Source organism: Erythrolamprus reginae, chromosome 10, assembly GCF_031021105.1.
Source record: "Erythrolamprus reginae isolate rEryReg1 chromosome 10, rEryReg1.hap1, whole genome shotgun sequence".
NCBI lineage: Eukaryota > Metazoa > Chordata > Lepidosauria > Squamata > Dipsadidae > Erythrolamprus > Erythrolamprus reginae.
Window position 1 is genome coordinate 23,855,178 of NC_091959.1, and position 20,249 is coordinate 23,875,426.

Below are 20,249 nucleotides of genomic sequence, written 5' to 3' on the forward strand. Positions count from 1 at the left end.
CCGCAGTGTGCTGGGCTGGGCGGATTTGGGCATCCCGTTTGCGGCTGGTTTTCTTCCCTGTGGCTTCACCCCTCCCGACGCCCTTTTCTTCTTCTTCTTCTTCCTCCTCCTCCTCCTCTTCCTCTCCTCCTCCTCCTCTCCTCCTCCTCTTCCTCCTCCTCTCCTTTTTCTTGCAAATCAAATCTTGGCGCCATGGGGAGACCGTACGGGGAGATCTTGTTCTTCTGCGTTCTCTTCTTCTTGCTGGCAAAGTCTCGGTTTCAGGATAAGCAGCGGCGGGAGAAGAGCCTGACGTGAGGGATCAAGAGGAAGCCGAAAAGGAGTCCGCAAAACGGAGGGGGGGGAAACACACACACACACACACACTCAACAACAACAACAATCCACCAACCTCAGCTCCGCGGGCGCTCTTCGTTTTCCCTCCCTTCTCCTTTCCAAGGAAAGTTGGAGGTAAGAGGGACCGGGGCGGGATGGGCTTAGGATCGGGGGGGGGGGGGGCGATCCGCCTTGGCTTTTCCACCCAAGGCGTCTAGGGACCGACTCTCTCTCTCTGTTCCTCCCCTGAAAAATCTTGGGTAAAGAAAGAGGAAAAGAAAGCCAGGGGAACGAGGCATATCTTTCTAGGAATAAAACCACCCCAACTTAAGGAGTTGGAAGAATTTGGGGAATGCTTTCTGTGTTTGTGTGCGTGTGAGAGGGGGGAGGGGGCTGCCCAGGTTTGTCCTAGCAAAGTATGGATTCTGGGCAGTGTTTTTTGCTTCCTCTCCCAGTTCTCCAGCCTAGCCACTCTCTCTGGATTTCTCCAAAACATAGACAAATATTTTGGGCAACAGCAACGTGGTGCAGGAACCAGCCTGATTTTATATGAATGAAACTCTGTGTGTGTGTGTGAGAGAGAGAGAGAGAGAGAGAGAGAGAGGTGAGGGGGAGAGAGAGAGAGGGAGAAGTAGGAGAGGGGGGAGTCCTATCTTGCCTCTAGCCCCTTCCCCTAGATTTTTTACCATCCAGTAGCACTGAATTTAGCTTCCACCTTTTTTGCCTTGTTTCCTTGAGGGGAGGGAGGGAGGGAGAGAGAGAGAGGCACATTGGATAGAACAAATTGATTGCAAGGAAGAAGAGGGCTTTGGGTCCACTGCTTGTACTCTCTTAGCCCCCGTGGGGAACAGTGATGAATTGGTGGCACAGAGGAGCAAAACTGCTTATAGCCTGCTGTTTCTTTGCTTTTTCTTCTTCTTAGCACAATAGAGAGCTGTGTGTGTGTGTGATGTGTAGGTAGCTCCTAATATTTGGAAAAGACAGAAGCGGAGAGACAATCTCGCAGAGAGAGACAATTCAGAATTTCTTTCAAAGAAACTGTGCGGAAATAAAATGCCCAGGACAGAATCCTCAGCTTTTGTTTTGCCCTTCGAAAGCAGAGCCCCCCATCCATAGCTCAGAGGGAGAAGTGGATCTTTGGCATCCAAAGGGCTCTTGGACTTCTTTTGTATTCGTTCCCTGCTAAAGGTCCTCCATTTTTTTTATTAACCACAAGGTGGGCATGTTTTTAATAGCGGGAGGACCTACAAACCTTTCTGTTGCAAAGCTGTGCTTGGTTCTCCTCCCAGCTCTGCTCTGCCCGTTGATCTTGGATGGATAGTTGCGAGCATATGTGCTGCAGTCATAAATTTGCATGCTCTCTCTTCCTCTCTCTCTTTTGGGTTGGTCCTTATCATTTTGGGTTCCTCCTTCCCACCCAATATTTTTTTTCCCTTCTTCGCCCCTACTTACCTGATGCTCTGGTTGCATAATCATGATTACCCAAGGTGTTCCGGGAATGTGGTGATCGGCAAAGGGAAGTGTTGTGATATTGATAAAATTGAATGGGTCCAAAGACGGGCTACAAAAATGGTGGAAGGTCTTAAGCATAAAACTTATCAGGAAAGACTTCATGAACTCAATCTGCATAGTCTGGAGGATGGAAGGGAAAGGGGTGGGGGGGGGCATGATCGAAACATTTAAATATGTGAAAGGGTTAAATAAGGTCCAGGAGGGAAGTGTTTTTAATAGGAAAGTGAACACAAGAACAAGGGGGCACAATCTGAGGTTAGTTGGGGGAAAGATCAGAAGCAACGTGAGAAAATATTATTTAACTGGAAGAGTAGTAGATGCTTGGAACAAACTTCCAGCTGACGTGGTTGGTAAATCCACAGTAACTGAATTGAAACATGCCTGGGATAAACATATATCCATCCTAAGATAAAATACAGGAAATAGTATAAGGGCAGACTAGATGGACCATGAGGTCTTTTTCTGCCATCAATCTTCTATCTTTCTATGTTTCTTCTATGATGATGGCCGGCTATGAATGTCTTTGAAACTTGGCTGAAACTCAGAGATGAGCCAATAGGGTCTAAAGTGGAAAAAGCTCCTTGGAAGTTCGATATCCTAGATTTGTGCAAACTGGTGTGTGGCCGGGCCTGTTAACCTGGCCTAATTTTTCCCTTCTGTAAAGTTAGGTCTAGATTAAGTTTGCTAGCCACGCGTTCCAAACTAAAGGAGCAACTTCTGCCCCCATTCCTCTCACCACATCCCTTCCATGAATCAACTTTTGGATTTGTGCTGTTGCTTGGAGAAGACATGATGCCAGTGCCAAGATTGCTTCCTAAGGGTTCTTTCCCCGCCCCCCTCCCACCCCAAAATGCAGGGAATTGCAGGCCTGCATTAAATGCTTGACTTGAGCTGATGAGTAAGCCCTTAGCAAATTATGTTGGGGGCCCCCTCCCTTCTGTTTCCCCAACGGCTTGAGAAGAGTGAATAAAAAACACATTGAGACTGCTGCAAGCGGAAGATCTTATATACCTGCCCCTGGGATTTACAGAAATGTAGAGTTTCAAAAAAAAAACCACCCCACCACAATAACAACCAAGTATTTGCATCTTTGTGAAACATACTGGTAGGAACCAAAACTCCAGTTTCTTTCCACTCCCATCCTGTAAGATGAGAGGAGGAAAAAGAGGAGGAGCCTTAGAAAAACCAGTTTGGGTACTGTACAACATTCCCTATCCACCCACCCCCAAGAAAACGTCTGTTTTCTGGTTGATCTACATGTTAATCTGAATTGTATTGACAAGGCAGACAGATGATAGATAGATAGATGGATGGATGGATGGATGGATGGATGGATGGATGGATGGATGGATGGATGGATGGATGGAAGGATGGAAGGATGGAAGGATGGATGGAAGGTAGGTAGGTAGGTAGGTAGATAGATAGATAGATAGATAGATAGATAGATAGATGTAGGTAGATAGATAGCTGATAGGTAGGTAGGTAAGTAGATAGATAATAGGTAGGTAGGTAGATAGATGGATGATAGGTAGGTAAGTAGATAGATAGATAAATGGATAGATAGATAGATAGATAGATAGATAGATAGATAGATAGATAGATAGATAGATAATAGGTAGGTAGGTAGATGGATGGATGGAAGGTAGGTAGGTAGATAGATATAGGTAGATAGATAGATGATAGGTAGGTAGGTAAGTAGATAGATAGCTGGATGATACATAGGTAGGTAGGTAGGTAGGTAGATAGATAGATAGATAGATGTTAGGTTGGTAAGTAATTGGGTAGGTAGGGAGAGAGAGAGAGAAAAGAGAGAGACAGACAGGCAGATGGACAGACAGACAGACAGACGGTATGTATGTATGTATGTATGTATGTATGTATGTATGTATGTATGTATGTATGTATATTCTTTCTCCTTCCTCCATCTCCAGCCCAGCCAAGCAAAGCAAAGCATGTTTATCTGCGAACAGGATTTCTGTCCCATTCTAGGAATGAGCTTGCTTGATTGTTCGCATCAGTTTTCATGCAACAATTTTGAGCCAGGACATATAAGCCAGTTTCACTGCTTTAGGGAGGTTGGGGGAAGGACAGAGGGGTTTATTTCTTGTTATTACTTAAAAGGCTAATGTGAGTGACTCCTCTACATGTGTGGTGACAGCAACAGAGCGTTCAGTGTACTTAGCTAAAAGATCTACATTGGTTGCAGTGGTGAGGAGGGGGATGTAAACAGTGAGGCGGAATGGTACAGTTAGAATGGCAGAGTCTTCCTTATACTGCATATATTGGTGTGTGTGTTTTCTTTCCCTGTGTACCTGTATTTCTAGAAGGAATGGATTGGGCATAGCATGGGCTGGCCCGCAAAAGAATTCATATTTAGCTTCCTCAGTTGAATCCTGTGTATCTTTGGTGTGTGTGCGCGCGCGTGTGTGTTATGGGCATTGTTTCTTAGCAAGCATGTTAAGAACTGCACCACTAATCTTTGCCCTGTTGTAACCCCAACCATGACAACAAATACAGTTTCAATCATGTCCAATAAGGATGCATAGGGAGCTATTCTTCTTCCCACCCCTGTCCGGGAAGGTTTAAAAACAAAAAAAAAACCTTAGTCAAAAATCTAGAATCTAATTTATAACATTGAATAGGATAAAGTGTTTGAAAGCATAAGGTGCTGAATTGTAGCATTGGTAGTAGTCATACTGATAGTAAATTACATAAATGATGGATCTAGGAAAACTGGGACTTCTCCTTTGACAAATTCAGTAGCAAAACCTGGCGGTTTTGTTTACATGTGATCAAGTTACTTTTTTCACATATATGACAGTGGGTAATTTTATAGGAGTAAGGCTCACTGAGTTCAAGGCTTACTCTCAGAGTGGGGAATGCGTAGCCTTGTGAGAACAGGTTTGAAACATGACTGTCCCAACAAGTTTGGATCGAATTGATAACAAATGTTTTTTTAGGGGCTATGTCTCTCTTCCGTGTCCTGTTTTATACTTTGCAATTCTGCAATTGTTTCAATTAATCTTTAATTCTGTAATTGGAGGACGATAATGCACATTGACCAAAATATAGCTGGGTCTGTTTTGGAAAGTGAGTTAGATATTTGTTTTTATTTCTTTCTCTTTCAATTGCAAGCAAATTAATTTCATTCTGAATTATAATCTTGCAAAGTAACATGCGATTAATGTTTAACCCTAAGGCAGGGTTACCATATCTGGGCTGCCTAAATTGAGACGGCTCCTAGGTGGCAGCAAAGAGCTGGCTTTCTGTGTCTCTTGTCTACCATCTAGTGGTCTGGATTTCTGAAGTTCTTTTATGATTGCAAACTTGTTTTATTTATTATAGTGGTACCTCTACCTAAGAATGCCTCTACTTACAAACTTTTCTAGATAAGAACCAGGTGTTCATGATTTTTTTGTCTCTTTTCAAGAACCATTTTCCACTTACAAACCTGAGCCTCTGAAACTGAAACCGGAAAAGGTGGGGAGAAGCCTCTGTGGGGCCTCTCTAGGAATCTCCTGAGAGGACACAGAGCCGGAAAAGGTGGGGAGAATCTCCTGGGAGGAAACAGGTCCTCCACCCTCCCTGTAGTTTTCCCAATCACACACATTATTTGCTTTTACATTAATTCCTATGGGAAAAATTGCTTCTTCTTACAAACTTTTCTACTTAAGAACCTGGTCACGGAATGAATTACGTTAATAAGTAGAGGTACCACTGTATTTGTTTTTATTTATTTGCCTCTTTCAAAGGGTTACTGCAAGCAAATTATTTCCATTCTGAATTATAACCTTGCCAAGTAAAATGCAATTAATGTTTAACCCTATGGTAGGGTTACCATATCTGGGCTGCCTAAATTGATACGGCTCCCAGGTGGCAGCAAAGAGCTGGCTTTCTGTGTCTCTTGTCTACCATCTAGTGGTCTGGATTTTTGAAACCCTTTTATGATTGCAAACGTGTTTTATTTATTATTTCCTGGTGGGGAATCTGAGACCTAATCAATAGGACATATTCAGAGGGTTGAAATGAAGGATTAATAAATGTACACAAATTTACATAAATGTATAGCCCGGTCCAATAAGAGATTAGAAGTAATTTGATAGAGAGAGAAAACACTCACAAAATGGCTACTATAATAGATTGTTAGATTGTGTCTACTAACAAAAGTTCGAGTTGTCAGAAAGCAGATCCTTCAGTTGACCCCTACCACTTGGAAAAGGTTGCCATTAAGATGACCTTGAGTGAAGAATGTTCTGCCTGACAGGCCCAGGCAAGGCAAGACAAAAACACACAGACAGGCTGGAAACACAAAATATATTGCTGTACAAATTAGCTGAGAACCACAATGACAGCACAAGAATGTTTGGTTATGATCTAAAGGTCAGGGTTAATGGCCAAGCCGGCAATAAATGTCTCAAAACCCCCCATGGTTTGTCAAGAATGCCTCCAAAATGGGCTGCAGGAAAAGTACTCCCTCTGTTGTATCCAGAGCTACAGTTTTTCCAAACACAAGTGTCCAAAAACTGGGTTTGTTTGTCCAAAGATACAAAATGTCAGTTTAGGGACAGTTCCTGTTAAACTGCAAACGATAACGCCTATGAAGAGGTCTCCCACAAGTCCTACCCTTTTAAGGGGAAAGATCAGAACGTGATAAAATGTTATTTTGCTGAAAGAGTAGTAGATGTTTGGAACAAACTTCAGCAGATGTGGTTGGGAAATCCACAGTAACTGAATTTAAACATGCCTGGGATAAACATATATCCATCCTAAGATAATATACAGGAAATAGTATAAGGGCAGACTAGATGGACCATGAGGACTTTTTCTGCCATCAATCTTCTATGTTTCTAACCCCTTCATGCTAAAAGACAAACTTTGAATAGTTTGGAAAAGGTGCTGTAGTTTTCTTACAACCTGCAACACCCTCTCTTCGTCAGCCAGTAGTAGATCATTGAGACGCAATGGCTTGTGATAACTACATTTTCGTTTTGTTTTGTTTTATCAATTAGTCTAGGACCGGAGCCAAACATTCCAGGTGAACTGCAGGGTTTCCTACCTACCATGGAGGCCCACCAGGAGGCTTCTGTGTTCCTGGTGAACATCTTGGAGGAACTGGATACGAAGCAGAACTCCATCTCCTATCAGGACCTTTGCAAATCCTTATGTGCTCGGTTTGACTTGTCCCAGCTGGCCAAGCTAAGGAGCATGCTTTTCTATACGGCCTGCCTGGATCCCAATTTCCCAGCCACCTTGTTCAAGGACAAAATGCGATGCAACGTCAACAACCAGCAGTCCAAGAAGATCATGGTCGCTGCTGACATTGTGACCATCTTCAACCTCATACAGATGAACGGGGGCATGGCGAAGGAGAAGCTGCCCACCGCCCGCGAGAAAATGAGGAAAAAAGAGTCGCTGGACTCCTGCCGATCGGACAACGAGGTGTGCAACTGCGTGGATAACTGCGAGTTGCAAGACGGAGAATTCAGCCGGGCTTATTCCAGCAAGAGGTCTTCCAAATGTAGAAAGGGGGATTGCAAAGACTGCCCTCCGTTTGTACCCAATTCGGAGATGAATATTTTGCTGGAGGTGAATAACGACGCCAAAGGCCGAACAGCTTCCCTCGATCGGTTGCAAGCTCTGGCCACCTACACCATTGCCAATTCTCCCCCCTGTGAAATGCAGAGCACTTACTTCCCCATGAACATTGAAACGGACTCCATCTCAGACCAGGAATCGCTGCCTCCCAGCTCGAGCCTAAAGGAATCGTTCATGCCCGGCGACGAGCCCTTTTTGATGCAGTCGTGCCTGCAGAAGCGCAACATCTTCAAGGAAGACTTCCATAACCTCATCACCATTTCGCCCAGCTTGATGTCGCCGCCGGGCAAAGTCGACGATGAGCTCGGGGAACCCCCCAGCCAAAAAGAAACCTCCAAGCAGACCTTCTTCAACCACAGCTTTGAAATACCTTACAGTAACCAGTATCTGAACCCAATTTATTCTCCTGTTCCGGAGAAGAGACGTGCCAAGCACGAAAGCTTAGATGATCTCCAAGCGTCTACGTATTTTGGCCCAACAACTGTTCTTGGGCCTCAAGAGACAAAACGATGGTTGGGGAAACCAAGCAAATCAACTCCTTGGCCGGTCAAGAGTTGGAGTTTGAACACAGAGGAAGTGCCTGATTTCGAAAGGTCCTTTTTTAACAGGAAACATCCAGAAGAGAAGATGCAATATCAAAGCTCAAAGAGCCAGCCGGCCAATTTCTCTGCTTCTGAAAGGCATCAACAATATCTTAGCTCTAAAGAACAGCAGTCCATGATGCAGCCCAATTACGGGGTCAAATCAAATGGGCATAAATCCAAAGACATCCCCTCCATCTTAGAAGTCGACAAGCACGAGCCCATTAAAAAATTTAAAGACAAAAGTATTAATTGCAGCGCCGTCCAGCTTCAAAGCATCGATAAAACTAGCAGTGTTGGGACCCAGACAGACCGGCAAGGGCTGGAACAGAAAAAGTTCAAGGAGATGGCCCACCCCAACCAAAATAAGTATGGCGAGAGACACTCGTTGAAGCAATCTGACGATGACTCGGAAATCGTCAGTGATGACATTAGTGATATTTTCAGATTTCTGGATGATATGAGCGTCTCTGGATCTACGGGGGTGATCCAATCTTCTTGCTATAACAGCACAGGCTCCCTTTCTCAGATCCACAAATCTGACTGCGAAAGCTCCCCCGAGCACCATTTAGCCAAAATGTCCAACGGAATCGTTGGCGGCAACCTAGACAAAGCACCCCGGTTGGAGATCAGCAGCCCAGATGATGAGCTGAAAACCAGTGTCTGCAAACTGGTCCTAAGGATTGGAGAAATCGAAAAGAAGCTGGAATCCCTCTCGGGTGTCAGGGATGAAATTTCTCAGGTCCTGGGGAAGCTAAACAAGTTGGACCAAAAGATCCAGCAGCCAGAGAATGTGAGTGTCCAGCTTGACCTTAATTCCTTGACCAGTGAGATTCCATCAGAAGACAGCACCTCCCCCAGGATGTTTTCATGTCACAATTCGTCACACGGGGGCAAACTGGAGAATAACCCCGACTGGTGCTGCTCCGATGCCAGCGGCAGCAACAGCGAAAGCCTTCGGGTCAAAGCCTTGAAAAAAAGCTTGTTTACCAGGAGATCCTCGCGATCGTTAACCGAGGAGAACAGCGCCACCGAATCCAAGATTGCAAGCATTTCCAACTCTCCTAGAGACTGGCGTGCCATCACCTATACCAGCCAAGCTGGCATCACAGAGGAAGAGATGAAAGACCGAAGTGGGAATGAAAACAAAGATTGGCACCGGAAATCCAAAGAGGTAATTCCTTTTTTTTGCCCCCTCCCAATTTCAATCAATAATTGAATCAGTGATTTCTCAAAATGGGTGAACAGTGCAGTCAGGCAGTAGGGAAAGTGAGTAGAATGGTTGGCTGCATAGCTAAAGGTATAACAAGCAGGAAGAGGGAGATTGTGATCCTGCTATATAGAGCTTTGGTGAGACCCCATTTGGAATACTGTGTTCAGTTCTGGAGACCTCACCTACAAAAAGAGATGGATAAAATTGAACGGGTCCAAAGACGGGCTACAAGAATGGTGGAAGGTCTTAAGCATAAAACGTATCAGGAAAGACTTCATGAATTCCATCTGTATAGTCTGGAGGACAGAAGGAAAAGGGGGGGACATGATCAAAACATTTAAATATGTTAAAAGGTTAAATAGGGAAGTGTTTCTAATAGGAAAATGAACAGAAGAATAAGGGGGCACAATCTGAGGTTAGTTGGGGGGGGGGAAATCAGAAACAACGTGAGAAAATATTATTTGACTGAAAGAGTAGTAGATGCTTGGAACAAACTTCCAGCAGATGTGGTTGGTAAATCCACAGGAACTGAATTTAAACATGCCTGGGATAAACATATATCCATCCTACGATAAAATACAGGAAGTAGTATAAGGGCAGACTAGATGGACCATGAGGTCTTTTTCTGCCGTCAATCTTCTATGTTTCTAGTAATATGTTCATGTTTTTGCACAGAGATATAGTTGTGATGGTCTCATAGGCCCCTAATACTAACACTCCCATGTCTGAAGCAACAAAGAGGTGAAAAGGATTTGTCAATGATATAAGCAATGTCCAATTGGGGGCTCTTTTCACGTCTCCATGAAGATGCCTACCAAAATTGTGCCCGTTTATCTACTTGTGGTTGCCCACTTTTGAACTGTTGGCTTGGTAGGAGCTGGAGTGTGTGATGAGAGCTCACTCCCCCTGCCCCCAGCAACAGGTCTCCAACACTTTTCTAGATAATGGGGGTACTCCTTTTATTTTATTTTATTTTATTTTATTTTATTTTATTTTAAACTATTTTTTTTCTCCACACTTTTGATACACATATCAATGCATATACTTTAGAACAGTGTTTCCCAACCTTGGCAACTTGAAGATATTTGGATTTCAACTCCCAGAATTCCCCAGCCAGCAAATGCTGGCTGAGGAATTCTGGGAGTTGAAGTCCAGATATCTTCAAGTTGCCAAGGTTGGGAAACACTGCTTTAGAATATATCAATAATATATACAATTATACATTTGTAACATATTTTGCTGATAAATGAAAAAGAAGGGAGACTAGTATTGATCTATTTTTATCTCTTTTGCTCCCTTCAGTTAGACACACCCTTGCTGGGATTTGAACCAGTAGACTTCTGCCTGCAAGGCAGGATATTAACCTCTAAGCTATAGGCTTGCCTTGCTCCCTAGTGGGGCCAAGAGGCAAAAGGAAAGCAGGATGCTTCCTCCCATATTTGGGAATTCCAGGGTGATTCAACTGAAAAAGAAATTATACATTTCTACCAATCATTCTTAATTCAACTTTGCCTCTATTATTTCTATTCATCCATCTCTTATTCTTCATTTCTTTACGCTCCCCTCCCTCTATCTCCCTGTCTTCCCTCTACCTTCTTTCTCTTCTTCTTCCTCCTTCCTTTCCCTCCTTCTCTTCCCCCCTCCCCTTTCTACATCCTCTTTAAGGTTTACAGTACTCCTTTTATTGTTATTGTTGTTGTTATCTCTTTTATTCATTAAACATAACACTCCACCAACTGAACATTTAAAAAATGTCACAAATAACATTTTTATCATTTGTTGTGGTTGTATCAACCACAAATGGTTGATACAGGTTGCTGCCAGCATCCTAGATATCAACCAAGTTTTAAAATTTATTATTATTATTATTATTATTATTATTACTACTACTACCACTACTACTACTATTATAGTTATCATTATCATTATCGTTATCGTTTAGTTATAGTTATAGTTTAGTTATAGTTTATTAGATTTGTATGTCGCCCCTCTCCGAAGACTCGGGGCGGCTCACAACATAATAGTGATACAATACATTACAAATCTAATAGTAGAGGTTAAATCAATTTAAAAACATTAATACATAGTATTATTTATCATCATCATCATTATCACTATTGTTTGTTTAATGAAGCAAACATTTAAAACAATGATAGGTTGGATTGAATTTTGGTATATGTTTGCCGGTCTTGACTCCTGGCAGCTACCTGGACTAGACACTGTAGTTTCCTTGGCAACATTTTGGAATTGGTTTGCCACTGTCTCCTTCCTAGGTCTGAGAAAGTCTGGTGAAAGGTCACCCAGCTGGGTTTGTGCATAAAGGACAATTGGAACTCAGAGTTTCCTTTTTGCAGCCTGATGCCAAATTCTTTGGGCATAAATGGGCGTGTGAAAGAGTGTGAAAGTGCACGCGAGATCTCCTCGGCCACAGCAAACCCTTAATGCTAAACCACTTTAGAACCAGCATGCATGCCTGTTTTCCGTTGTTGTCTGATCAGAAACCCACTTTCAGGCCTTCTGAGGATACCCACCCAACTCTCACACCTTGTTGCAGGCCGATCGGCAGTACGAAATCCCTCAGCCGTACCGCCATTCCAAACCACCCAAAGACGGTTTCCTGATAGAGCAAGTCTTTAGCCCTCACCCTTATCCAGCATCACTCAAATCCCATATGAAGACCAACCCTCTCTACACAGACATGCGCCTGACGGAACTGGCGGAAGTGAAGAGGGTCCAGCCTTCGTGGACCGTTGAGGAATACACAAGGAATTCGGGAGAGAAAGGGAAGCTGGCTTCTTTGGATCTACAGGTGAGACAATTCTTCCCTCTTCTTGGGGATCTGCTCCTGCCTAGCGGTCCCCAACTTTTTTGGGCACCAGGGACCAATTCTATGGAGAAAGATTTTTCCATGGACCAGAGGCGGTGTGCTGCCTGCATCCTGGGATGGGGGTATCTATATTCCAAGCAATGCACCCATTGAAAGCAGAACTCCAAGGCAGGTCAATTCCTATCTAGAACTGAAGTTTTATACTAACTTTATGCACAATTTATTGAATACTTAATAGTTTTTTATTGTTCTTCCTTTTCTAGTACGTTAGTATGATCCTCAATTAATTTTAAAATAGGAAATAATTAAATAGTCTGCTTTGACCCATAAACGCTTTAATCATTTTAAACATTATCTAGAACTGAAGTTTTATACTAAGTCTATGCACTATTTATTGAATGCATAATAGTTTTTATTGTCCTTCCTTCTCTAATACTTTAGTATGATCCTTAATTACTTTTAAAATAGGAAATAATTAAATGGTATGTTTATACCCAGAAATGCTTTAATCATTATCTAGAATTGAACTTTTATAGCAATTCAAGAAAATTGAGCTACTTGCCTAATCTGTTCTCATACTGAACTTTGTGGGTTCAGTATAAAACCTTAAAATGTTACTGGGCTCCTCAACAAATAATGCTGTCTATCATTTGTCATTTTTGTGGCTATTCAAATAATGTAACTTAATCAACTTTTCAGAGTCCAAGCACCTACTTGAAAACTTATCTTGGTCAGTAAGCCACACCCACCCAGTCACATAACCTTTAAGCCACCCCAGTCACATGATTGTCAAGCCACTCCCACCTGGCCACAAGGACGGCAACCCACTCCTACCTGGTCACATGGCCATCAAGCCACACCCACAAAACAAGCCACACCTACAGTGTGGCAGTAAAATTTTGGGCAGCCCATCTCAAAATTTTTGGCATCCTGCTCAAAGGATGTTTATTGAATACATCAAATCGGCATAGCCAGTGAAAACCATCTCTGACAGTTCCCACAGTTTTCTCCTAATTAAAAGAATAAAACTCCCCCCTCCTAGGTGTCACTGGTCACATAGAATAGAGTAGAGTAGAGTAGAGTAGAGTAGAGTAGAGTAGAGTAGAGTAGAATAGAATTCTTTATAGGCCAAGTGTGATTGGACACACAAGGAATTTGTCTTGGTGCAGATGCTCCCAGTGTACACAAAAGAAAAGATACATTTGTCGAGAATCATGAGATACAACACTTAAAGATTGTCATAGGGGTCAAGTAAACAGTCAGGAAACAATCAATATTAATAGAAATCTTAAGGATACAAGCAACAACGGTTTGCCGTTGTGCTGTTTATTGCACTCTGGAGGGTTCAGGGAAGCCAAAAACAGCACAACGGCAAACCGGAAGTGCATTTTCCAAACTTCTGTTTTGCAATGACAATGACATCTTGCGGAAGATGGGGAGGGTGGGGGCAATTCGAATCTCTGGGGGGATTCCAGAGGGTCGGGGCCACCACAGAGAAGGCTCTTCCCCTGGGTTCCACCAGCCGACATTGTTTGGTCGACGGGACCCGGAGAAGGCCAACTCTGTGGGACCTAACCGGTCACTGGGATTCGTGCGGCAGAAGGTGGTCCTGGAGGTTTTCTGGTCCGATGCCATTATGCTTTTTTTTGCATTCTGGACCTTGAGAATCCAAAAGGAATTTGTTTATAGCTACATTTCTCCTTCCCTCATGCTGCCACCCCTCCCCCTCAAATTCCCACAGGACCAAAACATGCATAATATGAAGGAAGCCAAAGTCTCCAAAGCAAACAATGGCTTTGGCCCCACAGCTACCACCTACAGCTCAGGAAACTGGATTGCATTTGGTCGCTTGCTAGTTGTGTACCGGTTTGCTGTCATCTCAAATTCCAGAGGGGATTATTTTATTTTATTTTTTCAAAACTGTGGTTATCTTCCTTCTGATCTCCCTATAGACCAGATGCTTCTCGCGGCTTCTGTTGCTCAGGTGTCAGGATTCGGAATTAATCAGCCACTTGGAAGCCCCAACAGACTGAAGCGGTGGAAAGGTTCAGTCACAAGGTGTTGCTCTGATTTGACTCGAGGGCATCTTGTCCGCTGTTTTTAGCAAGCAAGGCTGCCAAATTAAAAGCAAAGCAGCCTTGAAACAAAGGGAGCGCGAGTTTGCAGCTTCAGAAGGAACCTGTCTGTCCGCCTTGGTAAATTTGGGGGCAGGAGAGTCAAAGGAACTGTCATGGTAGAGCTACCTATCTCTATGGTGCCAGAGCCAGCTTGAGTTTTTCTTTTCTTTCCTTTCTTTCTTCCTTCCTTCCTTTCTTTTTTCTTCCTTCCTTCCTTTCTTCCTTCCTTCCTTTCTTTCTTTCTTTCTTTCTTTTTCTTTCTTTCTTTCTGTCTGTCTGTCTGTCTTTCTTTCCTTCCTTCTTTCCTTTCTTTCTTCCTTTCTTTCCTTCCTTCTTTCCTTTCTTTCTTTCTTTCTTCTGTCTGTCTTTCTTTCCTTCCTTCTTTCCTTTTTCTTTCTTTCTTTCTTTTTCTTTCTTTCTTTCTATCTTTCCTTCCTTCCTTCCTTCCTTCTTTCCTTTCTTTCTTTCTTTTTCTTTCTTTCCTTCTTTCTTTCTTTCTTTCTGTCTTTCTTTCTTTCCTTCCTTCTTTCCTTTCTTTCTTTCTTCAATTTTTTTTTTTATGCCGCCCATCTCCTTAGACTCAGGATGGTTTACAACAGGTTAGCAATAGCACTTTTAGAAAACTGAGCCAGCTTATTGCCCCCACAATCCGGGTCCTCATTTTACCCACCTCAGAAGGATGGAAGGTTGAGACAACCTTGAGCCGGTTATGAGATTTGAACCACTGACCTCCAGATCTAGCAGTCAGCTTTAGTGGCCTGCAGTACTGCACACTACCCACTGCGCCACCTCGGCTCATTTTCTTCTGAATAAATCAGAAAGCTTTCAAATATAATTGTTCTCCTTTCCATCCTGTCATCCTTCTCTCAGGACTGGCCCATGTTCCATGATGGGCTGCCAAAATTTTTACCGCCACACTATGGGCGTTATTTTGTGGGTGTGGGTTGATGGTCATTTGACTGGCTAGGAGTGGCTTGCCGGCCATGTGACCAGGTGGGAGTGGCTTGACAATCATGTGACTTTTAATTATTAGATTTGTTATACATTGTGTTATTATTGTTGTGAGCTGCCCCGAGTCTACGGAGAGGGGCTGCATACAAATCAAATGAATGAATGAATGAATGAATGAATAAATAAAGTGGCCAGAGGTGACTTAAAGGTCATGTGACAGGATGGGAGTGGCTTACCATCCAAGGTAAGTTTTCAAATAGGTGCTTGGACTCTTTTTCAGTTGATTAAGTCCCATTATATAAATAGTTACAAAAAGGACAAAGGATAGGCAGCATTATTTGTTGAGGAGCACAGGAACATTTTAAGATTTTGTACTGAACCCACAAGGTTCAGTATGATAACAGATTAGGCAAGTAGCTCAATTTTCTTGAATTGCTATAAAAGCTCAGTTCTAGATAATGATTAAAGTGTTTCTGGGTAAACACATACCATTTAATTATTTCCTATTTTAAAAGTAATTAAGGATCATACTAAAGTACTAGAGAAGGAAGGACAATAAAAAACTATTAAGTATTCAATAAATAGTGCATAAATCTATTACCTCCACTGCATCCCTCCCCATTACTGCGCCATGATGATGCTATCAATATCACAATCACACAACAGCCTTCAAATCAGGGGTGGGTTCTGTATTTTCCCCCTGCTGGTTTGCTCAATGATGAGCATTGCGTGTGCTTTGCACATAGATGTGCACATGCATAGTACTTTTAAAAAGTCTTCTGTGCATGCACAGAAGCAAAAAAACTGCTATAGAGAAGCAGCTCGGGGGCGTGGCAGGCCTGGGTTGCTCTCGGTTCTAGCGACCCAGGTGACCAAGTTACTACCGGTTCTATAGAACCATTCCAAACTGGGAGGATCCCACCACTGCTTCAGATCTGTGGTGACCCACCATCCGCTTTTGATTTTCACAGAGTTCTGTCCATTTGGGGTTGAAAATTAAACAATACAGGCACATTGTGCCTCCTATAGATGCATCTTAAAAGGAAAAGCAGAGGCAACTTTTAATATTTAAAGTTAAAATTGCACCAAATGTTTTAAATTGGGGACAAATACAAGAAGCTCGTGCTGCCTATGATTGTAAATCAGATTAATTATAACTGAATTTTATTTTATGGGAATTATATGCTGGGAATCTCTGGAAATAGAGGGCAATAAGATAGACAGATCTTCATTTACTTTGAAGATTTTAAAAAAATTATAACAGCCCTTTGATTAGCAAAACACAACATTGTGCAGAATAAATTATTTTTGCTTTTGTAGGGGGGCTTTGAAGTCCTATTTTCTCCCAGGCATTGAGCCAAGATGCTACCTAAACTACATCTGTACTTTTGGAGTTAATTGTCTCTGGTGCTATGTGTTTTTATTGATACTTATTTTGCAATTTGATACTTTTAACCCTACTTGGTTAGAATTGCTTGGAAAATGAGTGGCTTTAAAAACTAACTAACTAACTAATTATTGCCTTAAAACCTGAACTTTTCCTTCTAGGTATTGCAAGACAGAAATTTAAAAATGAAGATAATAAATACTTAATCCATCATGTTATAAGAGCAGCAAGACTGCTATATGTATAGAATTGGAAAATAGAAACAGCCCCTACAACTTTAAGCTTTATAATTAAAGTCCTTGACTGATCAGAAATGACCAAAATGACTTTGGAATTACAGGAAAAAGATAAATCTGAATTCTACAAAATATGGGAAAATAGGTACAAACGGCTCAAACAGAAAAAATACATTTTAAAAAATTGAAGGAAAAGCAAAACTAGACACTCCTTCCTTGCTTACCCAAATAAAATGAAAATATAGAAACATTGCACAATAAATCGATGGAAAACCAAACCCCTAAAAACTAATCTATATCTTCCTCACAAATATGCAAAATGAATACAATATAATATAAAGAACTAAAGAAGACAAACCTACACTAGATACAAATACCTAATATTAGGTCGCTTGATAGTGATAGTCAACAATATGGTTGAAATATTATGTCTTTTATATAATAAATAAATATATGTACATAGTGAAATAAAATAATAATTGATGATAAGCAAATATCTATGTGCATATAAAGAACACTACTGAAACTGAACACATTTTACATGTTGTTTAAGTTTATATGTTCATTTGTCTGTTTATCATGTTTTTGTCTTTGTTTTTTTCTTTGAATGTTCTATTTGTTTAATTTTTTTTCTTTTCTTTCTATTTTTATATAGAAACTTAATAAAGATTATTTTTTAAAAAAACTAACTAACTAAGCAAGCAAGCAAGCATAGCTTAATTCAGGGAGTTGTCCACAAGTCTTAAAGTTGCCAAGTTTGAAGATCTCTGACGCAAACTATATTCTAGCCTAGGATACTGAATCAGATGTATCCAGATTGTGAAGTTAGCATATTTTGCTCAGCCAGCTAATGATGTGTATGCTGTGAATGATTTATGGAGAGACAAGAGGAAATCTAACAGATGGAGAAACTATCTTTTTAATGCTCCTCCCCTTTTTGTTTGTTTTTTTTAATTTCAGACGCAAGAATCTTTGAATCCCAACAATTTAGAATATTGGATGGAAGATATATATACACCTGGGTATGATTCGTTAATAAAACGTAAGGAGGCTGAATTCCGAAGAGCAAAAGTTTGTAAAATATCTGCTCTAATTGCAGCAGCTGCCTGTACAGTAATTTTGGTCATTGTGGTTCCAATATGTACTATGAAATCGTGAATCCCACGATGGTCGAATCGACAACTTGCCTTGTACAGGACTTCACTTTGGATATCCCACTGATGTTTAACCATATGGCAAAAAAAAAAAATCAATAAAATGTTCCTACTAGTTGGGAAGGATACATCGGACGATCCCAACAACCAAGCATGCAAAGAATTTTAGGTGTTTTTTTAATGTATTTATTTTAAAGGGGAAAAACAGTACAACATCCTTTTAAACCAGCAACATGGCTAGCAGACATAAAGGCGTCTCGGCTTAAATTATTACAAGGGGATTTTCTTCACGTCCTCTGAAGACAAGAGAAAAATATCTCCCTGTATCTGGAAATGGATGAAGAGCAAAAAGTGGTGGTTTTTTTCCCTCCTTCCTGTACTTTTATACTGAATTATATATATAGATGACTATGAATTCTTGTACAATATACATTTACCAGACAGTAATCTTAGCATTTCATGAAATACAGTGGTACCTCTACCTAAGAACGTCTCTACTTACAAACTTTTCTAGATAAGAACTGGGTATTCAAGATTTTTTTCTCTCTTCTCAAGAACCATTTTCCACTTACAAACCTGAGCCTCCGAAACTATAACCGGAAAAGGCAGGGAGAAGCCTCCCTGGGGCCTCTCTAGGAATCTCCTGGGAGGAAACAGGGCCGGAAAAGGTGGAGAGAAGCCTCTGTGGGGCCTCACTAGGAATCCCCTGGGAGGAAACAGGGCTGGAAAAGGTGGGGAGAAGCCTCCATGGGGCCTCTCTAGGAATCTCCTGGTAGGAAACAGGGCCTCCACCTTCCCTATGGTTTCCCCAATCACAAACGTTATTTGCTTTTACATTGCTTCTTCTTACAAACTTTTCTACTTAAGAACCTGGTCACGGAACGAATTAAGTTCTTAAGTAGAGGTATCACTGTATAAGCTATCTGAATGTATTTTTATCCCATTTTGTAATGCGTTCCTTTTTAGGTTAAGTTTCGAAAACAGATCGTGTGACCTTGGCGAGATGGTGTGTTCTTACCCTTGGAATTAATAAGGGCTGTTTGTAATCGGGTCTCGCCCTACAAGTTCCTTTGAGATCATCCCAGGGTGTGGAGGTCAAGTGCCATCTGCTGTAGACCAAAAAAAAAAAGGTTGTGTTGAACATGCCCTTTCTGAAAGGGAAACATTTGCATAAATGTCACATTTCCAAAAGAACCTGGCATGCGCTCGGCAATCCTTTGGCTTCCTTTTTTTCATCACCTCCACAAATGGTCCCTAAATGTCTTCCTTTTTCAATCCTGCTTTGACCATCCGAAATCGAATGGCTTCCAAGAAGCACATCTTGGCTTTGAAGCATTCTTGGAACGGCAAGCAAGACAGTGAAAATGTTAGAAAAATCCACCCTTGCTCCTTTTTACATGTGGAAAGAGGCCGGTTAAAGTAGCACCATTGTGAAGGCGCATAGACGTCTCTCGGGATAATGTTACAGGATCAGTCTGGGTCAGTCACCAGGCCCAGAGGTTTTGTCTTCTGAGTTGGACTCATGCTCAAAAGAGCACAGCGGTTAGTGTGTAGTACGGCAAGCTACTTCTGCTGCCAGCAGTTTGGCAGATCGAATCTCAGTAGGCTCAAGGTTGACTCAGCCTTCCATCTTTCTGAGGTCGGTAAAATGAGGACCCAGATTGATTGATTGATTGATTGATTGATTGATTGATTGGTTCGATTTCTAGGCCGCCCTTCTGAGATTCAGGGCGGCTTACAATATATTAATACATAACAATGGAAGAAATCGAAATTGAATAAAAGAACACTATAAAACATCACTATAAAAAAACCCTTGACTTAAAAGATATCACAGACAACCCATCTCATACAGCTCTGTCATATCTCCAGCAGTCAGACAATAGTAGGGGCTGGCACAAAGTAACCAGAGTGGGAATAGTATGGATCTCCATGGGGAGTTGATTCCGGAGGGCTGGGGCAACCACAGAGAAGGCTCTTCCCCCAGGGCTCGCCAGCCGAGATGGTCTGGCTGACGGGACCTGGAGAAGGCCGACCCTGTGGGCCCTAACTGATCAATGGGATACCTGAGGCTAGAGACTGTCCCGTAGTAATCAGGTCCTAAGCTCATTGTTGGGAGCAATATGCTGACTCTCTGTAAACCAGTTAGAGAGGACTCTAAAGCAGTGTTTCCCAATCTTGGCAACTTGAAGATATTTGGACTTCAACTCCCAGAATACCCCAGCCAGCAAATGCTGGCTGGGGAATTCTGGGAGTTGAAGTCCAGATGTCTTCAAGTTGCCAAGGTTGGGAAACACTGCTCTAAAGCACTATGTAGCGCTATATAAATCTAAATGCTATTGCTATGCTGCAGCCCATCCT

At 42.0% G+C, this 20,249-nt stretch overlaps 1 protein-coding gene across 1 annotated transcript; it reads left to right on the top strand.

Moving 5' to 3' along the window:
• Nucleotides 1–267: 267 nt before the first annotated feature.
• On the top strand, nucleotides 268–18,556 carry MINAR1 (membrane integral NOTCH2 associated receptor 1). Its single transcript, XM_070762041.1, has 4 exons — nucleotides 268–450; nucleotides 6,837–9,177; nucleotides 11,771–12,025; nucleotides 17,695–18,556. The coding sequence occupies exons 2-4, from the start codon at nucleotides 6,889–6,891 to the stop codon at nucleotides 17,890–17,892; spliced, it is 2,742 nt and encodes a 913-aa protein (XP_070618142.1). The 5' UTR covers nucleotides 268–450; nucleotides 6,837–6,888; the 3' UTR covers nucleotides 17,893–18,556.
• The last annotated feature ends 1,693 nt before the right edge of the window (nucleotides 18,557–20,249 follow it).

Excerpts from the sequence above, each read along its gene's own strand:
- MINAR1 (XM_070762041.1), top strand. The coding sequence starts at position 6,889 with ATGGAGGCCCACCAGGAGGCTTCTGTGTTCCTGGTGAACATCTTGGAG. Across the intron at positions 9,178-11,770 it reads GGCACCGGAAATCCAAAGAG|GCCGATCGGCAGTACGAAAT; the intron begins GTAATTCCTTTT and ends ACCTTGTTGCAG. Across the intron at positions 12,026-17,694 it reads TGGCTTCTTTGGATCTACAG|ACGCAAGAATCTTTGAATCC; the intron begins GTGAGACAATTC and ends TTTTAATTTCAG.